The following is a 24,016-nucleotide window of genomic DNA, read 5'->3' on the forward strand; positions in this document are numbered from 1 at the left end:
TGCTCTATCGAAAGTAACTCCAGTGGTTCTGCTTCTCCTGAGATCAGCATGCCCAGTGCCCCTGATCGGTCACCATTTCCTGCTTATCTTAACACACTCTCCTCCCTCTCTTCCGTTCTGTGTGCCAGGGGCAGGAGCTCTACCATATCATACATTGCCATCAGACTTAAGCTCTCCCAAGTGGAAAACAGTCCTGTATAGATCCGGGGCTTAGTCACAGGTGAAGCTAAAAGTGCCGTGAGCCAGGTGTGCAGATCCGGGTAGGGCACCCCTGGGCTTCTGTGGGGTAGCATCAGCAGAGCAGTCAGAGGGGGTGTCCTCAGAGGTCTCTGGGCTTTGGGCTGCAGTGCTGGGGACCTGGCTGTGTGGCCAGCTTTCCCACCATCCCTGTACCGGACGCGGCAGCTGACATGTACACAGCCACATCGCTGTATCCTTTGGGGGCCTGATCCCCGTGTCCTGAGCCCTCTGGGCAGTCTCGGGAGGCCCATGACCCCTTATCAAAAAAGTGTCTTAAATGGACAACACAAAATGCAAAGGAAATCAAGTCTATTGAAACAAGGCTGTCAGCAGTGGAAAAAACTTATAATACATGCACACATATGTTTTTAGTTTTCTAAATCATCATGTCTTTTTTCTTATAATAGCTTTTTTGACATATACTTCACATACCTCCTCTTTCACCCATACAGAATGTGAAACTCAGTGACTTTGGCATATTGACAGTTATTCAGGCATCACCATAATTAATTTGAGAATGTGCCAGTCAGGAAGAAAATCACCCCAGTTACCCTACAGAGCCCGACCCTGAGGTGGTTGGGTTGTTCAGAACCTGCCTGTTCTGTACATTTCTTCTTCTTCTTTTTTTTTTTTTTTACTGGTACCAGGGATCGAACTCCCGACCACACGCTTGCAAGGCAGATGCTTATGCTGCTGAGCTAAATCCCCAGCCCCTAGTTCTGTACATTTCACGTCAGGGGAATCATTTATGTTTGCCCTTTGTGTCTGGCTTCTTTGGCTTACTGCTTTGGAGGCTTGTGGATGCAGCGTGCATCAGAACTTCTTTCTGGACAGGTATTATTCTGCTGGATGGGTATTCCACAGTTTTTTAATCCATTCATCAGCTGATGGATGGGGTTGTCTCCACCTCCTGTCTTTTGAGAACACTGTTGTAGACAGTCACGTGCAAGTGTTTCTTGTGCTTTTTAACTAATATGCATTAAATAACAAGAGCCAGGAGTGTATTTCGCAGCCTTTCTGTAGTGAGGTATCTCTTAACAATGTTTCAGTTAATGGTGGCCCCACTACTGGCCAGTGATTTGGTGATTTCGTGGTCACTGTATCAAAGTACATCACCCACGTGCTTGTGGTGCTGCTGGTGTGAAGTGATCAATGGCACTGCCAGGTACATAAAAGCACTGCAGATACAGTTGTATTGAGAACCTAATACTGGGAATAGTAATGAGTAGCTGTGTCACTGGCTTATACCCCTGCTGTCCTTTGTGTCATTGTTTGAGAGTGTATTCCTGCTGCCTGCACTGAGTGTACCGTGAACACCACGTTTACCTCGTGTTTACCGCTTCCCTTAATCGCATGGAGCGGCTGCATGCGGTGACTGCCTGGGTGCCCAAGTGTGTGTACATACACTCCATGATGCTCGTACAATAGCACAGTTGCTTATTGCACGTTTCTGAGATGCATGCGTGTTTGGCTGGGTGTAAACACAGCTTGGTTGAATCTGCAGGTGGCCGAGATGCAAATGTCAGATGCGCCATGCTGGGCACAGGTGCTGCCCTCCCTGGGGCTGGCTGCCCCCAGCGGTGCGGAAAGAAGTGCCAGCGCTTGGCGGTTAGCAAAGACACAGATGGAGGCTTCTCTTCTCCAGTTTGAAGTGCTTGCAGGAGCCCCCTGTGTGTGACAACAGCTTCTGGCCGCCAGAGACCCAGGAGTGGCCCCTGGCAGGACTGCACGCTAGGTCAAGGCAGTGGCAGTTGTGCCCTTGCCTCTACAGTGCTGGCCTCTGGCAGGCCCCAGGCCTCAGTCACTGCCTGTGCAGCCCCTGCAGCCACACTGGCAAGGACTCCTCAGCTTGGGGGTCCGAGGGTCTTGACTCTGGGTGGGTTTGGCTGGGCCGCTGAGTCCTGCCTCCTTCCCATCCCCGTCTGCAGGCAGGGCTAGACTGGACCCTGTGCTGGGCACACTGTCGCCTCCTTGCGGTGGTCGAGGAGCACGGCTGTGTCCAGGAGCTGCGTGGCCAGGCCCGTCCTGGGGCCCGGCCTCAGCTCGTGCACTGCAGCAGCTCTCTCCTAGCAGCTCTTGGTCCCGCTGGTAGGAGTCACAGCCTGGCGCGACCTCTCTGCTTTCCAGCTCTGTCCTCTGCCACTCTTGGGCTGCTGCCCCACCAGCCACAAGAGCTGCCAAGTCCCTTGTCTGGTGCCCTCTGTGGGACCTTCTGTCCTGCTTCTTGGGTTTCAGGGGCAGCCAGCGGGATCTAGACGTGGCCTCCTGGCATCTCCTGGCTGTCTCCTGTGGCCATGCGGCTCTGTGTCAGGGCCTGCAAGCACCTGTGTTACCTCAGGTTGCCGAGTCGGCTGGCAGATAGAGAGCTTGTTGCTTGTTCCTGGGTGACGCTGGGCAGGTCCCGCCATCTCTGTGAGCCTCTGGGGTCTTGAGATTTCCAGTGGACACTGCTCCAGGGGAGATGGAATGACAGGACAGTGTACCCTGAGTCCCCTCCCTGGCCCTGCTGGGGCCCTGGGGAGTCTTGTGTCTCCTGACAGCTCACAGTGCCTCCCAACTTTTGGTTCTATTATTCTTAAATCCCAAATATCTCATCTGCCTTCACAGGAAACGAAATCCACGGACGAACTGAAGGCAGGGAATCGGAGGCCTGGAGACTCACTGTAGTCAGTGGTTTCCTTCGTGTCTCCTGTACCTGGCACGTCTGGAATGCTTGGGCTGAAGGCCACGCTGTGCGTTCCCTTGGTGACTGCTTTTGACCCCAGTGCCACGTGGATGGGTGCTCTGTGTGGGGCAGGACAGCACCTGGGTCCCTCACCGTGCGGACATGGAGGGAGGTGGCCAGGTCCTGGGAGAGGACAAGGGAGTCAGGAGGGAGGGGCTCGTCCAGGCTGGTGGGCAGCGGGCACTGGGTCCCAGGGTCTGGGGGCTTCGCACTGCTGGGTCAGGTGTGGGGAGCCTGTGGCAGCTTGACTGACAAAGGGCAGAGTGAGGCCGGGGAGCGGGTGCATTACGAGGCAGGCACTGTCGGAGGGAAGCATCGGATTAGAGAGGATTTGCTCTCTGCGGAGGCTCTGCGTAAGGGATCTGAGCGAGGTGTTTGTGTGCGTGCCTGTGGGTGTGTGTTGCAGCTCTGCCACTTGATAGAGTGGATTTTAGGTGTGCACAGACTGAGGACACAAGTCCTGGAGAGGGTGCGGGGGAGCTCTGGGAGAGGAAGGGTGTCTCAGGAGGTCTTCCTCAAGGGTGTGAAACCCAGGAGGTTAGTGAACCTGCGTGTGGGGAACCCAGGGGTCTCTGGCTGCAGGTGTGTCTTGATCCAGGTGCTCAAATGCAGTTTCAGTCTCTGTTTTCTTTCTTTGCCTTCAATGTTGATCCCTCTCTCCTGTGGTGGCTTTGTTCTCAGGTGAGGTTTTGAGAGAAGGAAAGGTGGCCGCAGGCGTCACTGCCCAGCGTCCGTCCTCACAGTTCAGCAGCTCGGGAGGCCGCTTTAGTTCCATAAGAGTTCCCTAATTGAATCTGATTGATTAATGTCTTTGTCTGTTTTCTGTTTCTACACTGCAACACGAGGGACCAGGAAACTTATAAAGAAAAGAGGTTTATTTTGGTTTGAGGTTCTGGAGGTCAGTAGTCCGAGCCTCACCGGTGACGGTGACTGCATCTGGTGAGGCCTTTTGTGCTTGACTCAGGGGAAGTGGAGGGGTGAGCAGGCAGGAGGGAGGGAAGAGGCAGGAGGCCAGGGGAAGGGTGGTTCTGAGAACACAGCCGGGTTAGGGGAAGGAGCTGGTGGCGGCTGGCGCAGGCTGGCTCAGGGTTCCCAGGGGAAGTTGGGCGGGGTGGGGAGCCCGGGAAGGCCCCCTCCCCTGCCCGAGGAGGGGGAGAGAAGGAGCAGTGCAGACTCAGAGCCGGTGGGGATTCCCTCAGTGGCCTCTTCCCTTTCAAGATTGGGTTAGGACAACAGCCAGGTTGCTGGTAGGCGTTTACGGCTCTCTTGGGAGCTGTCTGGCCCTGGAAGCAGAGCATCGGGCTGGGGTGGTGGTCTGGTCACTGGCTGCCCCAGGAATGCCCCAGGACCATCAGGCCAGGCAGTGGAGCAGTCTGGACATAGGAAAGCAAGCGCTGAGAGCAGGCGTGGCTGTCCTGCTGTGTAGGGAGTCAGAGGCAGGGACTGTTAGCTGGGTGGCTCACAGATGTGGCAGGCTGGGTGCAGTGTGCTGCCCCTGCGGAGCCCCAGGGTCCAGGCGTGATGCACGCTGTGCCCTGGGACCCCAGGTCAGTCTTCAGTTGGGCTCTATGGGGCTTCTCAGTGAGAAGGGAGTCATGGGCTTGCCCTACCGATGGGCTGAGCAAACAAACAAAAAGCCAAATAAACGCCATTGCACATGGTGTAAGAACTGGGGGTGAATGTCAGAGGCCGTGTGCTCCCAACAGGCCTCTGGTGTGCACGCGTGTGCTGTAGGTGATGTGTGAATGCGAGTTATGAGTGTAAAGCACATATGTACAAATGTGTATCACATGTGATATATATAGTGAGTGTATGGTGGCAACACGGTCGTGCACGTGGTAGACGTGTGAAGAGTGCATGCAGACGTGTGTAAGGCATAGGGTACACGCATGCGAGGGCATCATGTACTGTTTGTGTGTGCACGTGAGGGGCACGTGTGGGGGTGTCGGCATGCTTGTCTGGGAAGCGCGTGATTGCGTGTGGGGTCCCTGCAGTGGTCCCACCGCCCCTCCAGCCCGTGTCCTCCGCCCTCGTTTCTCTCCGAGTCTTGGCTCTGGCTCCCGCCGCGCCTCCTCCCCAGCTTCAGTCTCTACCGTTTTAATGAGGGCCCGGCCTCCTGTGCGCCGTGGCTCAGCAGCGGTGCATTTAATTAATAATCTTACATTACACTTCTTCCCAGTAACTGCTGCCTCTTTATTCCTCACTAATTGGAAGGGGCTAGTTAAGCTGAGATGAATGACCTTTCTGTTGCAGATGTCTTCGCCTGGAATCTCCACCAGGGTGGACGTGCCGGAGCACGGGGCCAGAAGGCTGGGAGAGCCAGGCTGCCTTGTGCCTTCTGGGCCAGGGGAGGCTCCTTCGCTGGTGGCCAGGGCAGAGCTGGACTAGGTCGCAACCACCCCTGCCCTCTGGGAAGAGTGTGCAAGCCGGGGGTCCCGGTGACAGCCGGACCTTGGACTTGCCTTTTCCCTTTGCAGGGTTCCCCTGTCCCCCAGCTCCAGAGAGCATCAGTCTGGGTCTCTGGAGCCGGAACCTCCTCTGGTCACCTCCCTGCCTCCCAGTGACCCTGCCCCACCCTGTCCTCTCCCGCCCTGCAGCCGTGTGTGCTGGCTATGCCGCAGGTGTACCAGAGGCTTCCCAGGCAGCACATGCTCCCATCCCATTGCAGCCAAGAGAATACAAGTGATACCAGTGCTGCCATGCTGTTGGCCACCCACAGGGTGGCAGCTGCTGGTGCAGAGCTCGTGTGCTTGCCTGTTTCCTCCACGCGGGTCTCATGGTGGTGCCCCCCAGACTGACTGCTGGGGCCAGCACTGTACAAGAGAAAACATCCAAACACTCCATGTCCCTCCAGAGGAGAAACCGGAGTCATGGGCTCGAGGCCTCCTGCTCCTTCCCTGCTTGGTTGTGCAGGGGTTGGAGGTCACCTCTGGGCAGCTTGGGCGTGCAGTGTGGTACTGTGTTGTGACATTATGTCTTCTGCCAGCCGGGCCAGGCATTGGGGATAAGGCAGCTCTAGCCAGACTCCAAGCATGGTTTATAGGACCTACCAAACACTGGCAGGAGGACAGAGACAGAGTGCTGGGCATGGGGGTGCGGGTGGCTCCAGGGGCTGCTGCACAGGTGATATCTGTGCAGAGCTGGCAGCAGGGCTGGGGTGGGGGGACCAGCAGCACCCAGCTGCTGTGTGCTGTACCTCACCCGTGTCAGCTGCTGAGAACTAGCTGGGATTCCGCTCTCTGTCTCTGTCATGGATTAAAAACTGGTGGGCAACTTAATACCAGCTGTATTAAATCAGCACGGTGCGAGGTGTAGATGGCCCACCTGAGGAGAGTTGGCAGGGTAAATAGAAATGTGGAGGAGAGCAAGGCAGTGTGGGCTCTCCTAAGTGTTGCGGTTTGAGCCGTTGGTTCCCCTGGAGGAGCGCGCCATGACTAGCTTCCCCAGGGTGAGTTTGACCGTTATCATCAGAGGATGAGAGTGGCTGTGGTTCACTTTGGGGAGCTCTGGTCCTTGCATCGAGCATCACTTCCTGGCTCTGGAGGGGAAGATAGGTGCTGTTTAATCTCCAGGGGAAACTCGTTATGCTGGCTTTCTGTGCTCAACTGTTCTTATCGCTGGAGGAGCTCCAGGATCTGTGTGTCGCCGAGGATGGCTGTTTTGAGTGTGACTTCTTGGCTCCAGTGTAGAACCCTCAACCTACCAGCACAGCTCCCCCACTGGCATAGACTTTCTAGCTTCCACCGCTAATCTTTGGCCCTTACCGGTGCAGATCCATAAGACAGACTGGTGAGAGTCCTTCTCGTGGGCTCTAGACCTCTACTTGGACTTGTGGGAGGCATAGTGATGGGCTCTAGGTGTTTATCTGGACTCACACAGGACGTTGCTGAGGGGTCCAGGCCCTTGGCTGAATATTCCAGGTCTTCAGTGTTGTAGACAGATTTTCTGCACTTTCTGTGTTAACTCTGGGTGACCGTCATAAATAATACTATAAATTCTGTGTCCTGATTCCAGTTGTTCTCACAGTCCCAGACTACTGCCTGGCCCCCTGGCTCTGTGTTTCTGCCTCTGCCTCTGCCTCTCTCTCTGAAGACTGAGCCTGGGCTTCGTGCTTACCCTTGGTCTCTTCTCTCTGTCCTTCCTCTCCTTCTCCATTTCCTTCCATTCTCTCTCTGCCCCTCATCCTCCTCACCAGGCAGCGTTTGCCGTCCTTCCTCCACCCAGGCTTTGGGGATCGCTCTTGCTGGGAGCGCATCAGGAGGGTCTGGACCGTGCCTCTGCGAGCGAGGGGTGTCCTGCGAGGGCGGGGACTTCAGGCGAGCCCTTGCTGGGCTCTGAGGCAGGGCCTCCCCTGCAGGCATCTCCCATGTGCTGCCCTACGGGGTCAGTGTGACCTCGGCCACTGCTGTCCTCCTGTCCTCAGTGCTGGCTGCTGTGCTGCATTCAGGAGCAGAGGCACCTGTTCCCCCGAGAGATCCTTTTCTCCAGTTTTTTGTGGGTATGACTTCCTGGTGTCCCAGTCTCTTGTCTGCTGCCCCCACTCCGAAGAAGGGCCTTTCTTCGTCCTGGACTTTGATGTCCCTCTGGTAATTTCTTCTGTACAGGGATCTGCCCTTTCTCTCTGGGAGTGCTCAGAGCTTTCTCTTTGTCTTTAATGTTCCTGGGTTTCATTATGAGTCTGGCTGTGGGGCTTTTTCTTAGCTGTGCATTAGTAAGTCCTCTGTGATTGCACTAACACTGGATCTTTAATCTTGGGAAGTTCTTGGCCCTTGTTTTATGCCATGCTGCCTCCTCCTGTCCTTCCCTTCTGGGATTTGCCTGTCACACCAGCTTTTCCTTCGTGCCTTCGCTTCTTGATGGCCTCCGGCAGCACGGGAATTCTGTGGTGCTGCTTGGCTTTGGGGTAGGTCTGGGGCTCATCTGTTCACTGCTCAGGTCAGCCGCAGAGCCTCCCGGGCACAGCTGTGCTCCCTGGGCCTCGGTAGCTTCCCCCTGCCCCGCTGCCGTGTGTCGTTTTCTTTTCTCTCTGAGAACTGCACCATGCTGTTCCAGTTCTCCCTCCACTGCCCTGTGCTGCCCAAGTGTGGTCTTTGAGTCCTGGGGTGTGGGTCTCCTCTGCAGTTCTTTTGTGAGCTTTTATGGCCCAGCGGCTGAGTGGCTGTGGCTCACCCCTCCGGAGGATGGTGAGGGAGAGGAAGTTGGGGTGACAGTCCCCAGAACTGGCCTTCCTCCCACCCAGTATCCATGTACTGATCCAAGCTCAGATATCAGCGATGGGAAACCAAGTCTTTGAGGAGTGCCAGGAGCCTGGCACTCCACGCACAGCACCCTGTCTGCTGTGTGGATGGCCTCGTGTCCCTGGTGACCTTGGGAGCTATGAATCAGAAAGAGCTTTCTAGGACTGGGGGGCCGGGGAGGGTTGGGTCAGGTCATCCAGGAGGAAGAGAGGAGAAAGTTGCCAGGCAGAAGTGGACAGAGGAGGCCCAGAAGGCCAGGATGATGGGTGGGGCCAGGACCGCCTTAGGTTTGGGAGCGGATGTGGAGGAGTGGTCCCCAGAGGCCACTATAGATGGCTTTGCTTGAGGCTGCCAGGGCCAGGCCAGAGGGACTCACTCCCCAAGGCCCTGTGGCTGTGGCTTGTCCTGGACGTGAGGAGGTTAGAATAGCGGGACCTGGGCCCTGGGACTCAGGGGCGCTGTGGGCCTGGGTGCAGAGAGGTTGTAGGAAATCAGGTAGCAGGACCAGCCAGCTAGAGCCAGGAGTTGGAATTCTGGCCCTGCACTCGTGGGTTGGGAACAGGATGGTGGCCTCTTCCACCCGCTTCCCTGCAGTGAGCATGGCTGTTCCTCTGCCGAGCAGGGCGCAGTGCCTGAGGATGACTTGAGGAGGGGGCATGGCTGGCGGTGGCACTGGTGAGCTGCCGGCTGAGAAGGAGCTGGAGCCGGGAGCTCTGGTTCCTGGGCTCTGCGTGGAGCCCTGGATTTACTACTGTAGTTCCGTCAAGGAGTGAGGAGACGCAGCATGAGTTCTGCCCCGCTGCCTGCCTGTGGGTGCCGGGTTGGGGAGGAGCCTGCCCTGCAGTCTGAACCCGCCCCCCTCCCTCAGTTCCCCGCTCGCAGCCACCCAGCCACAAGTGAGACGTGGCAGCCAGGAGGCCCAGGCCAGGCCAAGTCCCAGATGGCTGGCTCAAGGTGCTTCCCCTGAGCAGGCGGAGCAGCGCCAGGCTGGGGGCCGACCTGGCGGGCAGGGCCAGGAAGGGATCGGATCCTGGGAGGCACCACTCCTGCCCACCCTGGCACAGCCCTGAACCCCCCCTCCCCCCCGAATGTTGCTGAGGATGGGGAAGGCGGGGGCGTGGGCTCTCCAAGGCGGTGGGGGCAGGGAGCCTGTGTGATTCCTGAGCCCGAAGCTGACACTCTGGGTCCAGTCAGGCCCCCGTCTGACACCACGTGCAAGTGCACATGTGTGCTTGTGCCGGTGTGTGCAAGCATGAGTGTGTAAAGACAGGCGTTCCTAGAGGGAGCCCGGCAGTTTTAGGCTGGGTGTCGGTTCTGCGGTTATTCTCAAGTCTCTCAATCCTGCAGTTTGCTGTTCAACTGAGGGCAGGGTTCCGTCCCAATAAAAGCATCATGAATGGAAAAGACTGTGAATCACAAACGCAGTCAATGCATCTGACCCTCCAACACCGCCTCACACACTTAAAACACTGCAGGCAGGGGACAAAGCCTGCGTGAAAACACCTCGTGTTGTTCAGCAGCGCTGCGGTGCTGGCCGTGTGCCCCGGGATCGGGTGCCTGGGAGGGGCTTGTCCCTGGGCTGCCCAGTCTCTTGCTGAGGACCACTGCCCTGGAAAAAATCAAAACTCAGAGTTTGGAGTGTGGTTTCTGCTGTGTGCATAGCACCTTCCCACTGCTGTGAAGTCAGGAAGCCATAGATGGGCCCACGGGAAGTAAAAAAAAATTTCTTTCCTTTAAAAACAATTACAGTGATTGTATCAAATGGTGGGCTTCCTGATGTCACTGTCACACAGTGTATCACATGCTCTGACTGTCCCCCTCCGCCTCCCCTTACTGCCCCCTTTCTACATTTATGGCATCTTTCTGGTTTCCTTTTCCCCTTATACGAGAGAAAACTCTGGTACTTGTCTGGGACTGGTTTATTTTGCTTCCCGGGATGATCTCCAGTCCACCTATTTTCTTGCATCTGGCTGATTTTGTTCTTGTTTATGGCTGAGTAGTACTCCATTGAGAACATATGCCACATCGTCTTGCCCTGTTGATGGGCACCTCGGCTGACTTCCTAACCAACTGTTGGGGCTTGGGAATGTGGTTATCCCGAGAGTGTGCCGACATATTTCCTCTGGTGTGCACTAGGGAACAGCTGTAGCATACGGCAGCTCCAGCTTTATGTTTGGAGGTCCCCCGTGCCGATTTGCGCAGTGACAGCGCTCATTCACTTCCTCACACAGAGTGTACTCTGAGCGCCATCTCCCTCCCCGGCCCATTCTTCAGGAGAAGGGTCACCACTTTGAGCCCACATCCTAGCTCCTGGATGTATTGGCTCCCTCTGGGTACTGTAACAAACTTACTGGCTTAAAACAGTTGCAATGTGTTGTCTCCTAACTCCGAGGCTGACGTCAGTCTTGACTGACCCAAATCAAGGTGTTTGCAGCGCTGAGCTCCCTCTGGAGGCTCCAGGATTGCTGCTGGTGGCCGTCAGCATGCCTTGGCTTGTGGCCGTGCCGTCCCGGCCTCAGCAGGGCATGCTTGGCCGGTGCTGTCTCACAGCACCTTCTCTGCGTGTCTGTCCACTCTCCCTCTGCCTTCCCTTATGAAGACCTGTGAGATTACTGCTGGCTCTGTCTCAGTCCTTGCAGGTGGTGGCAGAAACATGCCACGAACAACAGAAATTCGCTTCTCATGCTTCCAAGTCCAGGGTCCTGGCGAGGTCTGGTTTGGGTGAGAGTCCTCTTCCCATCTAACAGACCACCCCTTCTCTTGGCATCCTTCCTCATGGAGAAGGGAGAAGGGAGCGCAGGAGTCCCCAGAGCGCTACCCATTCCTGAGCTCTCCACCTCACAGCTGCCCCACTCCTAACACCATTACATCGGGCAATCGGGGTTCAGCGCGTACTTTTCCTGTGTGTGTGTGTGTGTGTGTGAGTGAGTGAGGGGGCACACAGCATTCAGTGTGTTGCAGTACCCACCCTGAAAATCCAGGATAATAGCCCCAGCTCAAGACCTGTAACTCGATCACATTGGTAAAGCCTCTTTTTATAGCACTGAGTAATATTCAAATTCAGGGGTGAGGACGGGTACAGACTTTGGGGGACCATTTCTTAGCACAACTATCCTTTAGCTCTCAAAGTCACACCATTGCTCCTTCATAGAGGGCCGCAGGCCCAGGCCCCCTCTGTCCTCCCACATCAGTGCTCCCTGCCCTACCTGGCACATCGGGTGTCATTAAAAGCCCTTCAGTGACGTCTGTGCCAGTGAGGTCCATTAAGGCAGATGGCCCTGGGGATCGTGGTAGGTACAGGAGCCACGGGGATAGGGGTTCTGCAGGGAGCTCAGTCCTGGGCACAGAGAGCCGGGGAGCTGAGGACTGGGCTGGGGCGGCAGATGGGAGATGGCCAGGAGGAAAGCCCGAGTTACGGGCCTCACTAACAGAATTCTTGCTGGAGACAAGCCAGGTAGGTGATCAGACATCACCTGGGAGGATGGAGGACGAGGGACCAGTCACACGTGGAGGTGAGTTCTTGTCGAATGGACTTAGCAGAACCCTTTGCTGAGCCTGGGTTCTGTGAGGGGCTGCAGAGGTGGCTTCTGGAAGGGTCAGGAGCCCGCTGTTCGGTGAAGCAGGGAGCCCGTGGCCACTGTCACACTCTTTGTTGTAACTAGGCCTTTGCTGATAGGGTTCCCAGACCGTGGCTCATGGCCTGTGGCTCACAGCTGTCTGGCCGTGGCTAATTGCTGGGAGAGCATGTGGGAGGGCCTGACTGGAGCCAGGACACTGTGGGCACTACGAGGTGATGTCCAGCAAGGCCAGCTCCCCCTGGGGGCCCTGAGGCCAGGCCCTGGGTGGAGAGGGATCAGGATGGCCTTCCTCTGTACGTAGGGGAGACCGCCACAGAGCGGGCATCTGCTGAGCATACGCATCTTTCCGTTATATAATCTAGCTGGGGCCTGGTTTTGAAAACTGGTTTCCTGCTGCGGTGGTGGACAGCAAAGCCCAGGCCTCCCTCAGGCGCGATGGGCGGGTCCAGTGGGGTCTCTTGGCTCTGGCCCGAGGTGAGAGAAGGCGAAGACAGTGGGCTGAGGCGCCCGGCAGGTGGGAGGCTGCCGGGCCTGTGTGGCAGGCTGGGTGCCCGCCGGGTGCGATGCTGGGCAGGGCCTCCTGTACTCAGGAGAGTGGCCGAAGTCTGCCCCAGAAGTGGACAGGGGCCTTTCCGCCATGGCCTTGTTGGTCTTCCCTATCCTTGGGAGGCTGAGGCTGGCACATTTCTCGCCTTTTGCAGCCAGTGAAGTGAGGCTCAGCCACACTGCTGGGCAGGGTCGGCTCAGCACCTGGGTCCCCCACATCGAGAGCCAGGCCTGGTTCTCTGCTGCTGGAGGAACGGGTGTCTGCAGAGATCTGACTGGTGGCAACTTTGGGGGCACCTTGTGACCTGGGCTCCATGGCCTTTCTCTAGTGCCCCGGAGTGGCCTGGGGCAGGGCAACCCTAGTTCTCAAATGAATCGACGTTGGTCCTCTCAGCCAAGCTGGACCGCCTCTCCCTGTGCACAGCCAGGAGATGACGGAGATGCAGGAGTGGCAGAGGGCTCAGACAGCCAGAGTCAGCAGCCGGCCCCACTCCCCTGGAGCCGCTCCCTGGGCCCAGAGCCTCATCTGTGCCCCTGGGAGCATGGCTGAGGGGAGACTTAGAGGCCAGAACTGGCGCCCCAGGGCTTGCAGTAGATGCCACAACACTGTAGGCCTGGGGAAGCAGGCAGAGGAGCTCGGAGCTTGCAGGAGGGAAGGATCCCCAGCAGCCAGCACCCCAGGGCCCACTGTCCGGAGGCTTCAGGGCCCGACTCCCCATCTATGTACACTGGCATCATTTGGGGGAGACCGTATTTTGCAAATACAGTGTATTCTGCCTTGTAATCATGGTAACAGTCATACCACTGTGCATCTGTTACAGCTCAGAACTGTACAACAAAAGTTTTCACTGTGCACATTTTTTTAAAGTAAATAAAAGCAGGATGAGGAATTTTAAAATGCTTTTAGAAAAAGCTTTTAAAAAGAGGGGGAAGGGGACTTCTTGTACAGTTTTTACTTAGACAAGGAACAAGCTGTGTACCGTGAGGACCTGCACAGGAGCCCCCGTGGCCCTGGGCCCACCTGCACCTTGGCCCTGGGAGCTGTGGCGGCTGCCCCTGCCCGCCCCGAGCCCGCCCGAGGCTGCGGAGCTCCTCCCCCGGCTGGCACTCCGACCTCACCAGCTGGCCTTCTGAGTGTGTTCTCTTGGCATTGCTTCCTTCTGCCCATCCCGAGGCGGTCATCTGTCAGATGGCCCTGGTGGCTCCCGACGTCTCTTCAGAGCCCCCTGCTGCAGGAGCGATTGTGTCAGACTCTCCCGGAGCCTCTCTTCCCACCTCTAAGTGGCGACCCGAATGCTCAGGCGCTGGGGAGAGAGCAGCCAGCAGTGTTCTCGGTGCAGTGCTTGCTGTGTGCCTGCTGGGCACAGCCTAACGGGAGGGGCAGGGGCTGCAGAGATGGAGCCACGGCTCTGTACCCTCGAGTGCCTGCTGGGTGCTGGCGCTGGGCTGAGGGAGGTCGGTTTACTTCCTGTTGCAGAGATGGAGTGAGTTATAAAGAAGGGGAGTTATTCTGGCTACTGGTTCTGGAGGGGGAGGGCCAAAGGCAGCACTGGTGATGGCCTCGCTGGCAGTGCCCCAAGGTAGTACGGAGCATTGCCTAGTAGGAGACAGGTGTGTGTGTGTGTGTGTGTGTGTGTGTGCGCGCGCGCGTGCACGCGCGTGTGCCTTCTCTACCTCTCCTTATAAAGCTGCCAGGATTTGATCCCATGAGCTCCATCCTGATGACGCTGTGTGCTGCGGCCACCTCCCAAAGGTCCCCTCTGTAGACACACAGTCGGGTGAGGTTCCATCCTCTTAATAATGGAGGTTAAAGCCCAGCATGAATTTCCAACCACAGCAGGGGCCTGTGGATCCAGCAAGGAAAGCTCTGCCTCTCTGGTCTGAGGGCCGGCAGTGACGGATAAAGAACCCCCAGGTCTCTAGCTGGGGAAGCGGTGTTTGAAAAATGGGGCAGGATGGCAGGGCGGCTTGTGACGAGCGAGGGACACTCCAATGCCAGCGTCCTCTGGGGAGGAGACATCTGCGCGGAGACCTGGATTTTGGGGGGAAGCGGCTCCAGGTGGAGGCTGCAGCAGGTGCAGAGGCCCCGAGGGGAGCCCCGCTGAGTGTGGAAAGGACAGAAGGGAGACCTTTGTGCTAGAGCTCGGATGAAGAGCGATGGGGAGTGACGTGTGCAGTCACATGGCGGGACGCTGCCGAAGGGCCCTGGGCAGGCAGGTGACAGGTCCGATTCGTGGTTCAGAGATTCTCCTGCGCAGCCATGTGGAGACCGGAGAACCAGGTCAGGCAGGCGCGGTCTGCCTGGCTGCCAATCTGGCACGCTCCGAGTTTTGTCAGCAGATGGTGTGGCCTGGCCCGGGAAGCCCCTGTGAAGCAGAGAGCCTGGTGTCCAGGCGGCTGAAGACTCGTTGGTAGAGCTCACCATGCCATAGCGTTGTCCTTGGTGCTAAGTGGACCCTCTCTCGGCTGGCCAGGCTGGAGCCCCGGGTGGGCGGTTGACTTGAGAAGCCCAGGCCCTGTGGCTCTGCAGACTGAACTTCGGTGGAGGGCAGTGCACCAGTGCACAGTACAGCAGGCCCGAGTGGGCTGGGTCAGTGAGTGGCTGGGTCCCCAAGGGCTGACGCTCAGTGCTGATGCTGCTGGAGTCACCACAGTGGTGGCTGGGACTTCTGGTTAGAGCCCTTGTCCAGACCCTACCCATCAGCCAGCTGATCTCTGATCTCCTCCAAGGTCTCGCCTGGATGCAGCAGTCCAGTCTCAGGCCCTGACTCCTGCCGGGTCAAGGCCAGGTCCTCTGTGCCTCTGGGATACTTGGTGCTTGAGGGCCCCTCACAGCTCTGCTGTCTTCCAGACTGCCTCCTCTTCTGCCTGGCTCCCTGCTGCACAAAGCCTGGTACTGGAGATTTCAGTTTCAGCCAGGTTGGTGCAGGAAGCAGAGAACCCTCCCCTCCCCGAGGCATGTTAGGGCCTCATCTTCTCCAGGCAACTGCCTTTCCCCAAGCACTGGCTTTAGGGGCCTCCAAGAAGTGCTTCCCCCAAGCACTTCTCTGGGTCTCTTCGGGCTCACAGGCTGCCCTGGCCCCAACAGTCTGTGCTGAGTGCTGGGTATGTGTATACAAGTGAGTGTGAATGTGCCCCGTGAGTTTGTGTATGTTTGAGGGAGTATGCAAATGTGTGCTTATGTGTCTGTGCGAGTGTCTTGGTTACTTTCTCGTTGCTGGGAAAAAAATACCTGACATCCACAAGTTAAAGGAGGCAAGATTTATTTTGGTTCACAGTTTGTAGAGGTTTCAGTTTGTAGTTGGCTGGCTCCAAGGCGGGGTGACACATCCGAGGAGAAGCAGTCCATGGCAGGGCAGCAGGAAGCAGAGCGGGATGGAAGGAGGGGAGGACGGAGGTTATTGTTCAGGCCACACCCAGTGACCTCTTCCCAGCAGGCTTCACCTCCCACTGTTACACCCAGCTATAGACCCCTCGGTGGACTAAACCATTCACCCCCCAAAAGTCCCACCTAGGAACACATGAGGCTTTCAGCACATCTAGATGTAAATGTTAACAGGGTATATTTGAGCAATGGATGTGAGCATAGATTTCTGTGTGTGATTAAGTGGTGTGTGTAGGTTGTCTGTTTGTATATGTGTGTCCATATGACTTCTTTGAATGTGTTTTGTGTCAGTGATGTGTGTATGAGAGTGATTATGTCTGTTTGTATGCGTGTGTTTAAGTGACGTTTGTGATCATATGGCATTTGTCTGTCTTAGTCTGTTTTCTGCTTTTATAATAAAATATCTGAGGCCAAACAATGTTACCAAGCATAGAGGTATGTTTGGCTCATGCTCTTGAGGCTGGAAAGTGTACTTTCGTGGTGCTGGCATCTACTTGGCAGCTGGTGAGGGCTTTCTTGTGGCACCGTAGCACGATGTAGGACATTTCACAGCAAGACAGAGCAAGCATTTGAGGTTGGGTCACTCCTCCTCTCCAGTAGTACCATCACGGGGTCCCACCCTCCTGATTTAACTCTGATTACCTCTTGAGGATTCCACCTTCAAGCACCCTTAACACATGGACCTGGGCCTAAGTTCCCAACACGTGGACTTTTGGAGGACACATCCAAGCCATTGTCATGTCCATGTGTCTGTGGACTTGAGTGGCATGTGACACAGTGCCCCAAGGAGGTCAGAGAATATGGGATCCCTAATAGGTAAGGTCTGCAGCCCCCTCCAGCTTGAAGATCCACTGCATTCCCGGGTAGCTAGTGAGGCTGTGTTTGTGTGCATCTATACGTGTGCATGGTGTGTGCACAGGTGGGATTGTGTGTGAGTGTGTGTGTGCGCGTGTGTGCATGTGTGCTCCCTCCCACTGCAGTGGGACAGCCCCCCTCTCTCGTCCTGGGCTGCAGCGACCTTGCTTCTTCCTGAGAGCTGGCCAGGCCCCGTTCCTGTGCACGCTGCCCCTGCCCAGCTGGCTGCCCCCTCACCCCCTCTGCCTGTCTCTCTTCAAGCCTCACCCAGGGGCCCCTGGGCTCTAGGATCAGCCTTGAAGATTTCACAGCAGATTTTTCTCTTTTGAAAAAGATATCTAATTTCAACAAATTCTTCTACTTTCATTCTATTTTAATCACCCGAGTCATTTGAATATGTTCTTGTAGAACTTGAAGCCATGCAGATAAGGGGAAACCCTGGGGCCCTACCCAGGCTTCCTGGGCTCCTGTTCTTCTGCAGGAAGGGTGACATTTAAAAATACCCTTCGAGGCCATTTTCCGCGTGTTTGCATGTACTTTAATGTCCTTGGAGAAAACAGAGTTCTGTTTGTATATTCCTCCCTTCCTTTAAAGATACATAAACTGTAATTATCATCCTATCATTTTCATTTTCACTCAGAATACACCCTGGGATTCTCGTCCTGTTGTGTAACTCCTCTCCTGGCCCCATTGCAGGAGCCCGCCCGGACTCTGGCCACTCCCGTCGGCGGGGTGCCTGGGCCGTTGCCAGCGTTTGCTGCCAGAAGCAAAGCTGAGAGAGTCCGCTTCTGAGCCCTCTGTGGCGGTGGTGGACGTGGCATCGGCAGAGTGAGGCTGTCGGGCGGGGAGTGCGGCTGTTCTGAGTGGCAGACGCGTGATGCAGAGGGCCGGGTCCTGCTTGCTTAGCTGTCCTGTGCCCGGGGCCCAGGCTGTGGCTGGAGCCAACTCCCCTGGCGCCTCCAGCCTGCTCTGCACTGCTGTCCACCCTCCGTCCTCCAGGCCTGAGGTTCTGTCCTTGGGAAGGAGGCATGTGGAGAGGTGTGGAGGGCACCAGGGCTGGTTGGGCGGAGGCTGGGGAGACTGGCTGTGCTCTCAGGCATGCGCAGCCTCTGTGTCTCTCCTTGGGTACCCAAGAGGCTTCCAGGCAGGTTCCGCCGGGGGCATTGGTGACTGTGCCTTGTTCGCCCTCCTGCTGGTCAGGACCAGGCAGCACTGTGGGGTTCCGGGCACCAACAGACGTGTCCACTGTGGCAGCTCACAGCAAGGCTGAGTGTTCCCCTCTCATTCCAGCCTCATCTATCTGGGGGACACGCACGGACAGGTCCTCAGGGCCATCGCTCTCAGCTTCCTATTCCTCTGTGCCAACATGGCACCATCTCGATTACCGCCGCTATACAGCAGGCGTTCTTCCTGGGTGGAATCCCACTTCTTCTCTCTTCCTTTTTAAAACCGTTCGTTCTAGTGATGCCAGTTCTTTACTCTTTCCTGTACATTCTAGAATCATGTTGTCTGTCTGTGTAAAAGTTCCCACTCGTAGTTTGATTAGACTTGCTTCATGTCTATATAGCAACTTGTGGAAGACCTTTAAAATGTTCTTGCAATCCAGGAACCTGGTGTAGCTCCATTTGTTTAGGTTTGCTTCGATTTCTCTTTATCAGATTGAGCGGCTTTTCACACACAAGTCCTGCAGGCTATTTAGATGTATACCTACGTAGTTGTTTTTGTTTGTTTTGTAAATAGTTTAGAAGTCTGCTTCAGTTAAGAGTTTGTTGCCAGAATATAAAAACATGACTGAAAAAAAATAAACATGATTGATTTCTGTGCGTTGACTTTGTGTTCTCTGACCTTACTAAACTCATGCATTAGTTCCAGAAATTCCTTTTATAGACCTTTTTGGGAATTACCTGCATAGGACAATCATGAGGCCCATGAATAGTGACAGTGTTGAATTTCTCACTTTCCAATCTGTACGTTGTCTATGTATTATTATTATTTTGCTTATTGAACTATCTATGGCTTTCAATACGTGACTGAATAATGGTTTTTTGTTTTCTTTGTAGATGTTCTTTTTCAGGTTGAGGAAACTCTCTGTATTAAGTAGTTGAGGGTCTTGTTTTTGCTTAGGAATGGATACTGAATTTTTTACATCGCGGGGTGTGATTGCATGTGTACTTTTTTAGTCTGTTAATATGGTGGAGCACATTGACTTTTGAACACCGGTCTAGTCTGCATTCTCAAGATAAGTTTAGTATGTTCGTGGCATATTGTTCTTTATTTATGTATTGCCAGGTTAAACTTGCCAATATTTTGTTTTTTCTGCATTTGTGAAAGATACTGGTTTCTAAGTTGATTTTTCTGTAGTTATTTGTGTCTATGTTTGGTTTTAGTATCAGGGTAATGTTGGCCTCATAAAATGAATTGGGAAGTGCTTCCTCCTCTTTTGTTTCTGAAAAATGTTATGTAGAGTTGTCATTTTTTCCTTAAGTGTTTAGCAGAATTTTCCAGTAAAACTGTCTGGATGGGGGATTTTTTTGGGGAAATTCAATTTTTAAAATAGCTGTCAGGACTTGTCTGGCAATCTGTTTCATCTTGGGTGAATTTTAGTAGTTCATCATTCTGTAGAAAATTATGCATTGCATCAGAGTGGTTGAATTTTATAGAGTTGTCTGTAATGTTCCATTATATTTTTAATACCTGTGAATGCTTTTTTAAAAAAATCCTTACATTCATATTTTTTTCTATTTTTCTTCTGTCAGTTTCACTAGAGATTTATCAATCTTATTGATCTTTACAAAGAACAAACTTTTGGATTCATTGTTCTTTCTCTTGTATTTTTCGTACTTGGTTTCAAAATGATTTTTGAATCATTTTGATTCAAAATGATTTTTGAAAAAAACCTTGATTTTTTTTTTTTAATGCTCATTTTCGTTTCTCTCTTCCTTTGGGTTTGTTGTGCTCTTCTATTTCCAGCTATTTGAGTTTTTTTTAGTATTCCATTTTATCTTACCTGTTGTGTGACTGCAGTTCTTTGGGAGTGTTTTCAGTGGCTGCTCTAGGGACTAAAGTGAGCATCCTTGTCATTTTGGTCTCCTTAGAATCAAGATCTCACCCTTCCAATTGTTAAGTGAGTTTTTTTCTCCTACTTGGGGTTGTAGTTGACTTTTATACCCGCAGATACATTGGAATCGCCACAGACGATGTGGTTTCTCTTCATTCTTTTGAGCTAGCCTGTCATGTTTTCTAGATACGCACTATTTCGGTCCTTCTGCTCTTGGTCCTCATGTTCAAAGGTCCTGGTGCCGTTGTCTTGAACTACACATAGCAAGCATTTTAGGGTCAGTCTGCTGGCAGCCTGCTGAGCTTTCCGTCACCTCTTTTCAGGCCTCTACAATTTTTCCTTCCTCTATTTTGTTTTTTTCTGACTCATAATAATTGTACATATTTATGAGATGTAATGTGATAGTTCTGTACAAGTATACAGTGTATAATGTTTCCAGATCCTTGAAGAATATTTTTGCTGGAAATGAAATTCTGGGTTAACATTTCATTTTTTTCAGCTTATTAACAACAGTTTTCAGTTCCGGTGAACTGTGGCTTTAATAAGAAATCTGCAGTTATCTGAATCATTCTTCCCCCTAGAGTAGGGCCCTTGATTCCCGATGACTTTCAGAATTGTTTTGCCTGTAGTTTTTAGCAGTTTAACGATAACACATGGGACCATTTTAAAACATTTGCTGCCTTTGAGGTTTGCTGTCCTGGTGGGCCTGTAGGATTGTGTCTTTCACAGCGTGTGGAAAGTTCTCAGCCACTGTTTCTCACCCATTTGTGTTATGACGTCTCCTCTTCTCCTTTCGGAACTTCAGGGTTAGATCTTTTGGTATTTCACTGGATACGTTTTTCATTTCCGTGGTTTGAACTGGATAACACCTATGGACCTGTTGGTAGGCACAAACCCATTTCTCTACCATCTTTGCAGAGAAACTGTGGTGAGTTTCTAAGTGTTCTAATACTACCTTTTTAGGTTTTAAAGTTTCCATTTACTTATTTTAAAAAATATTTTGTATTTCTTGCTGAGACTAGCTTTTCTTTTCTTTTTTTTTTAATTTTATTTAAGAGGAAAAAGAGAAAAACACAAAACAAAACAAAGCGGTGTAAGGTTACACATAATACAGAACTACAAAAAAAAAAAAAAAAACCTAACAGTAAGAAATCACCTGTTAATAGATTACATATTATCATCTTGGAAATAGTTGCTCAAATCACAGTATCAAAGAATACAAAGTGGACATTCAAACAGAGAGACTGCAAACAGCTGTGTTCAATGATCCAAAAACATTAATATAGTCAGCTATTTAACACCCCTAAACACACTTGCTGTTATATCCGTTAGAGCTCTTTTTTTTCCTCCCTCTCTTTTTTTACAACAAAATTTACACATTTTGGATTTTATTACTCCTTAGTTCTTATTACTTTTTTGGGGGGGGGGAGAGAATAAAGTCAAATATGGCAAAACAAAGCTGTCAGTCAAAACCAAGGATAGACATAGCACATGATGTAGAACAGAGTACAAGGTTATCAACAATGGTTATCAACGTTGTCTCTTGTTTCCTTAAAAAGAATTGTCTATCTCATTAGATATTATAAAGTTGGACAAAACAGTAGAGAACAAGACCAATAAAACTGAGGCATTGTAAACATTACAGGACTTCCAAAGGAGACAATAGTCAAACCAGAATGGGCATCTTAGTGAATCTTATTGCCTTCAAAGTAGTTGCCTATACCCTCAGACTTGATACTATCGCACAGAATGGAACAGAGTCTAATCAGTCAAAACAAGATCGTGGGAGTATTACAGGACTTCAAAACAAGTTAATAGGAAATCAAAAAGAGTTACTATTATATATCCTAATTTTTTTTAATTTTTCCCCTTAATTAAAATAAACATAAGAAATAACTAAATAATTTTTTTAATGAATAAGGGAGAGATTGAGATAAAACAGGACATAACAATATAAGAATACAGGTCAAAGCATGACTGTTTCAGCAACCTCGTGCTTCACCACCAAATAACCCGACTTAATAGTAGTTACCAGAGTGAGACTAGCTTTCCATTGTGGCAAGAGTTTCTCCTCCTCTTTTTGAGTATTTTTTATAATATAGCGGCTTTATAATCTTCAGATATTTCCAGCACGTGTGCTGTCTCAGCTTTGCTGTCTGTTGAGAAGTGGAGATTTTCCTGTTTACTCATTGCCAGGTCTGTAAGCTTTCTGACTCTGTGACAAAATAGCAGAAGCAATCAACTTACAAGGAGGAAAAGTTGCTTTCTGGGGTTGCTTAGCCTCACCGTGGCAGGGAATTCATTGGAGAGGAAGCTACTGGTGTCATGGCATCCAAAGCACAAGGGGAGAAAGGAAGGGGGCAGGTGTCCAGGATCCTGTTCCGGCCATGCCCTCCCGCGAGGTCCCATCTCCTAAAGGCTCCACTGTGTTCCAGTAGTACTGCAGGCTGGGACCAAGCCTTGGACACACGGGCCTTCGGGGCACAGTCATGGTCTCAACTACAGCACCTGGTAATTTTGGTGTATCTTGAACATTTCGGTATTACCCTGTGATTTTGGATCTTGTTTAAATGCTATGGAGCAGGCTGATACTTTTGTCTCCTTACATCATTGATTCTATCAGGTTAAACTGCAAGTTCCAGCTTATGGGGTGCAGTTCCAGTGTTCTGTGCATTGTTTTCAGTGATGCTTGGGTCAGCCCTCACTATGCACCCTCCACAGGCATCGGTCTACACAGAATGTAGTTCCAGAGCCTCCGGGGTGTTGTAGGGCCAGACCTGCCTGTGTGCAGCTCAAGGGTGGACCCAGAAATTATCACCAACTTCTGAGATCAGTTTCCCAGCCTTCACCGTTTCTGCCGTTCTTTAGCACTTCCCAGTTTTCTGGAACTGAAGGCTCCCTGTTTAGGCTCTCTGGCCAGAAAGTGGAGGTTTTATTTACCTTGATCTTTTATCTGCTACACTCTTGGGAAGATAGAGAAGGGGGAAAGCCATGGGGTTTTACTCCAGCCTCCTGAGGCCATCGCTCCTCCAGTTGGAGAGTCGGGATTCCCTCCTGCACAGTTCCTGGTGCCTGTGGGCAGCTGTGGGCCGGGCTGTGAGAGGGTGGAGACCAGGAAAAAGTGGTGTTGCTGAGTTTGGGTCTGCAGTGCCCTTCGGGATGCCCTTGTTAAAGGCGTAGTCCACAGTGGGGTCCTGCAGGCAGCTGGTGGAGCCTTCCAGAGGGGCCTCGTGGGCAGTCTTCAGATCCCGGGGCTGTGCCCTTGACCTGTCCACTTCTTTTTTAAAAGTCCTGGCTGTTAGGTAAGTGGCTTTGCCTTGCCACACCGAGTGTGCCTTAACTTCTTTATCAGTTGGTTAAGCTAGCGATTTGTTAAGTAACAAGAAGCTGACTTAATACAGCACCCCCATGCCATTCTGCACGTTAGGAATGGTTTCCGTCCCCACGAGCCACAGCGAAAGTCCTCTCCTGAGCACTCCCTCTCTGCCCCACTACGTCTGCAGTTTGAACTGTCTTGTACCTGGACTGAGGATTGGATGGTTTAAAAAAATTGGTAAACGCACTGCTGGTTTAGTGATCCTTCAGGTTCTGCTCTTCTCCTCTAATCTGCTTGGGACCACTTTTCAGATCCTTCAGCGTGGCCCGTATCATCAGGCTGCCTTTGGTGGGGTGCACTAGGTAGCGTGTGCTCAGCGTCTTCTGCAAAACTGGCCCCTCGCTCTGGCGGTGAGGCCCTTGCAGGCTTGACGGTGTCATGCTCTGTTTTCTGTTGCTTGTAACACAGCAAAAGACTGTCTAACTCTAAAGAGAGGTTTCTTTTGACCCATGGCTCTGATCCAAGTTTGGGGCTGCGCATGGCATCACGGGGAGAGAGGCAGGGCGTGTGTGTGTGTGTGTGTGTGTGTGTGTACCCACGCGTAGGTCCTCTGATCTCCGTCCCTTCTTTGTGACACCACTCCGATTCAGTTATGGAGCTTTGTCCTAATGACCTTCTCTGACCCCGACCGCCTGATAAACATCTCATCCCTAAACTCCACGTTAGATCAAGTTTCCACCTCTTAGAGCTCACCATGGGGATTAACTTTTGGAGTACAAGCCCTTGGAGGACACACTCAAACCATACCAGGCCGAGCTGGATTCCACCTGACCAAGACAATCTGCGGAGACAGGAGAGGAGGCCTCCTGCGTCACACTTGGCCCCTGCTGTTGTCATCCGACCCCTGAGCGGTGGAGATGGGACTGGGGTCTCATCAGTGCCCGTTGAAGGCCCTCCAAGGGCTCCGCGTGGCACAGGAGAGAAGATCTGAGCTCCGAGTCACAGCAGAAGGGGCTGGCAGCCTGTTCCTGTGCACGTCTGACCTCGAGCCTCACTGCCTGTCTGCCTTGGGCCGC

The 24,016-nt window shown here is 52.9% G+C and overlaps 1 protein-coding gene across 4 annotated transcripts in view; it reads left to right on the forward strand.

Annotated features, from left to right (window-relative positions):
* Adamts2 (ADAM metallopeptidase with thrombospondin type 1 motif 2) overlaps positions 1-24,016 on the forward strand; it is a 187,995-nt gene that overhangs the window by 18,776 nt on the left and 145,203 nt on the right. Inside the window, exon 1 of one of the 4 annotated variants that reach the window (XM_063230486.1) lies at positions 6,381-6,413. The exons of the other annotated variants lie outside the window; for them this stretch is intronic. Coding sequence (XP_063086556.1) covers positions 6,396-6,413 — 18 coding nt within the window. The 5' untranslated portion in view covers positions 6,381-6,395. Of the gene's footprint in view, positions 1-6,380; positions 6,414-24,016 lie in introns of those variants that run through there. 4 annotated transcript variants of the gene reach the window in all.

Source organism: Cavia porcellus, unplaced genomic scaffold (assembly GCF_034190915.1).
Source record: "Cavia porcellus strain 051 isolate PalLab524CR breed Dunkin Hartley unplaced genomic scaffold, mCavPor4.1 scaffold_19, whole genome shotgun sequence".
NCBI classification, from domain to species: Eukaryota; Metazoa; Chordata; class Mammalia; order Rodentia; family Caviidae; genus Cavia; species Cavia porcellus.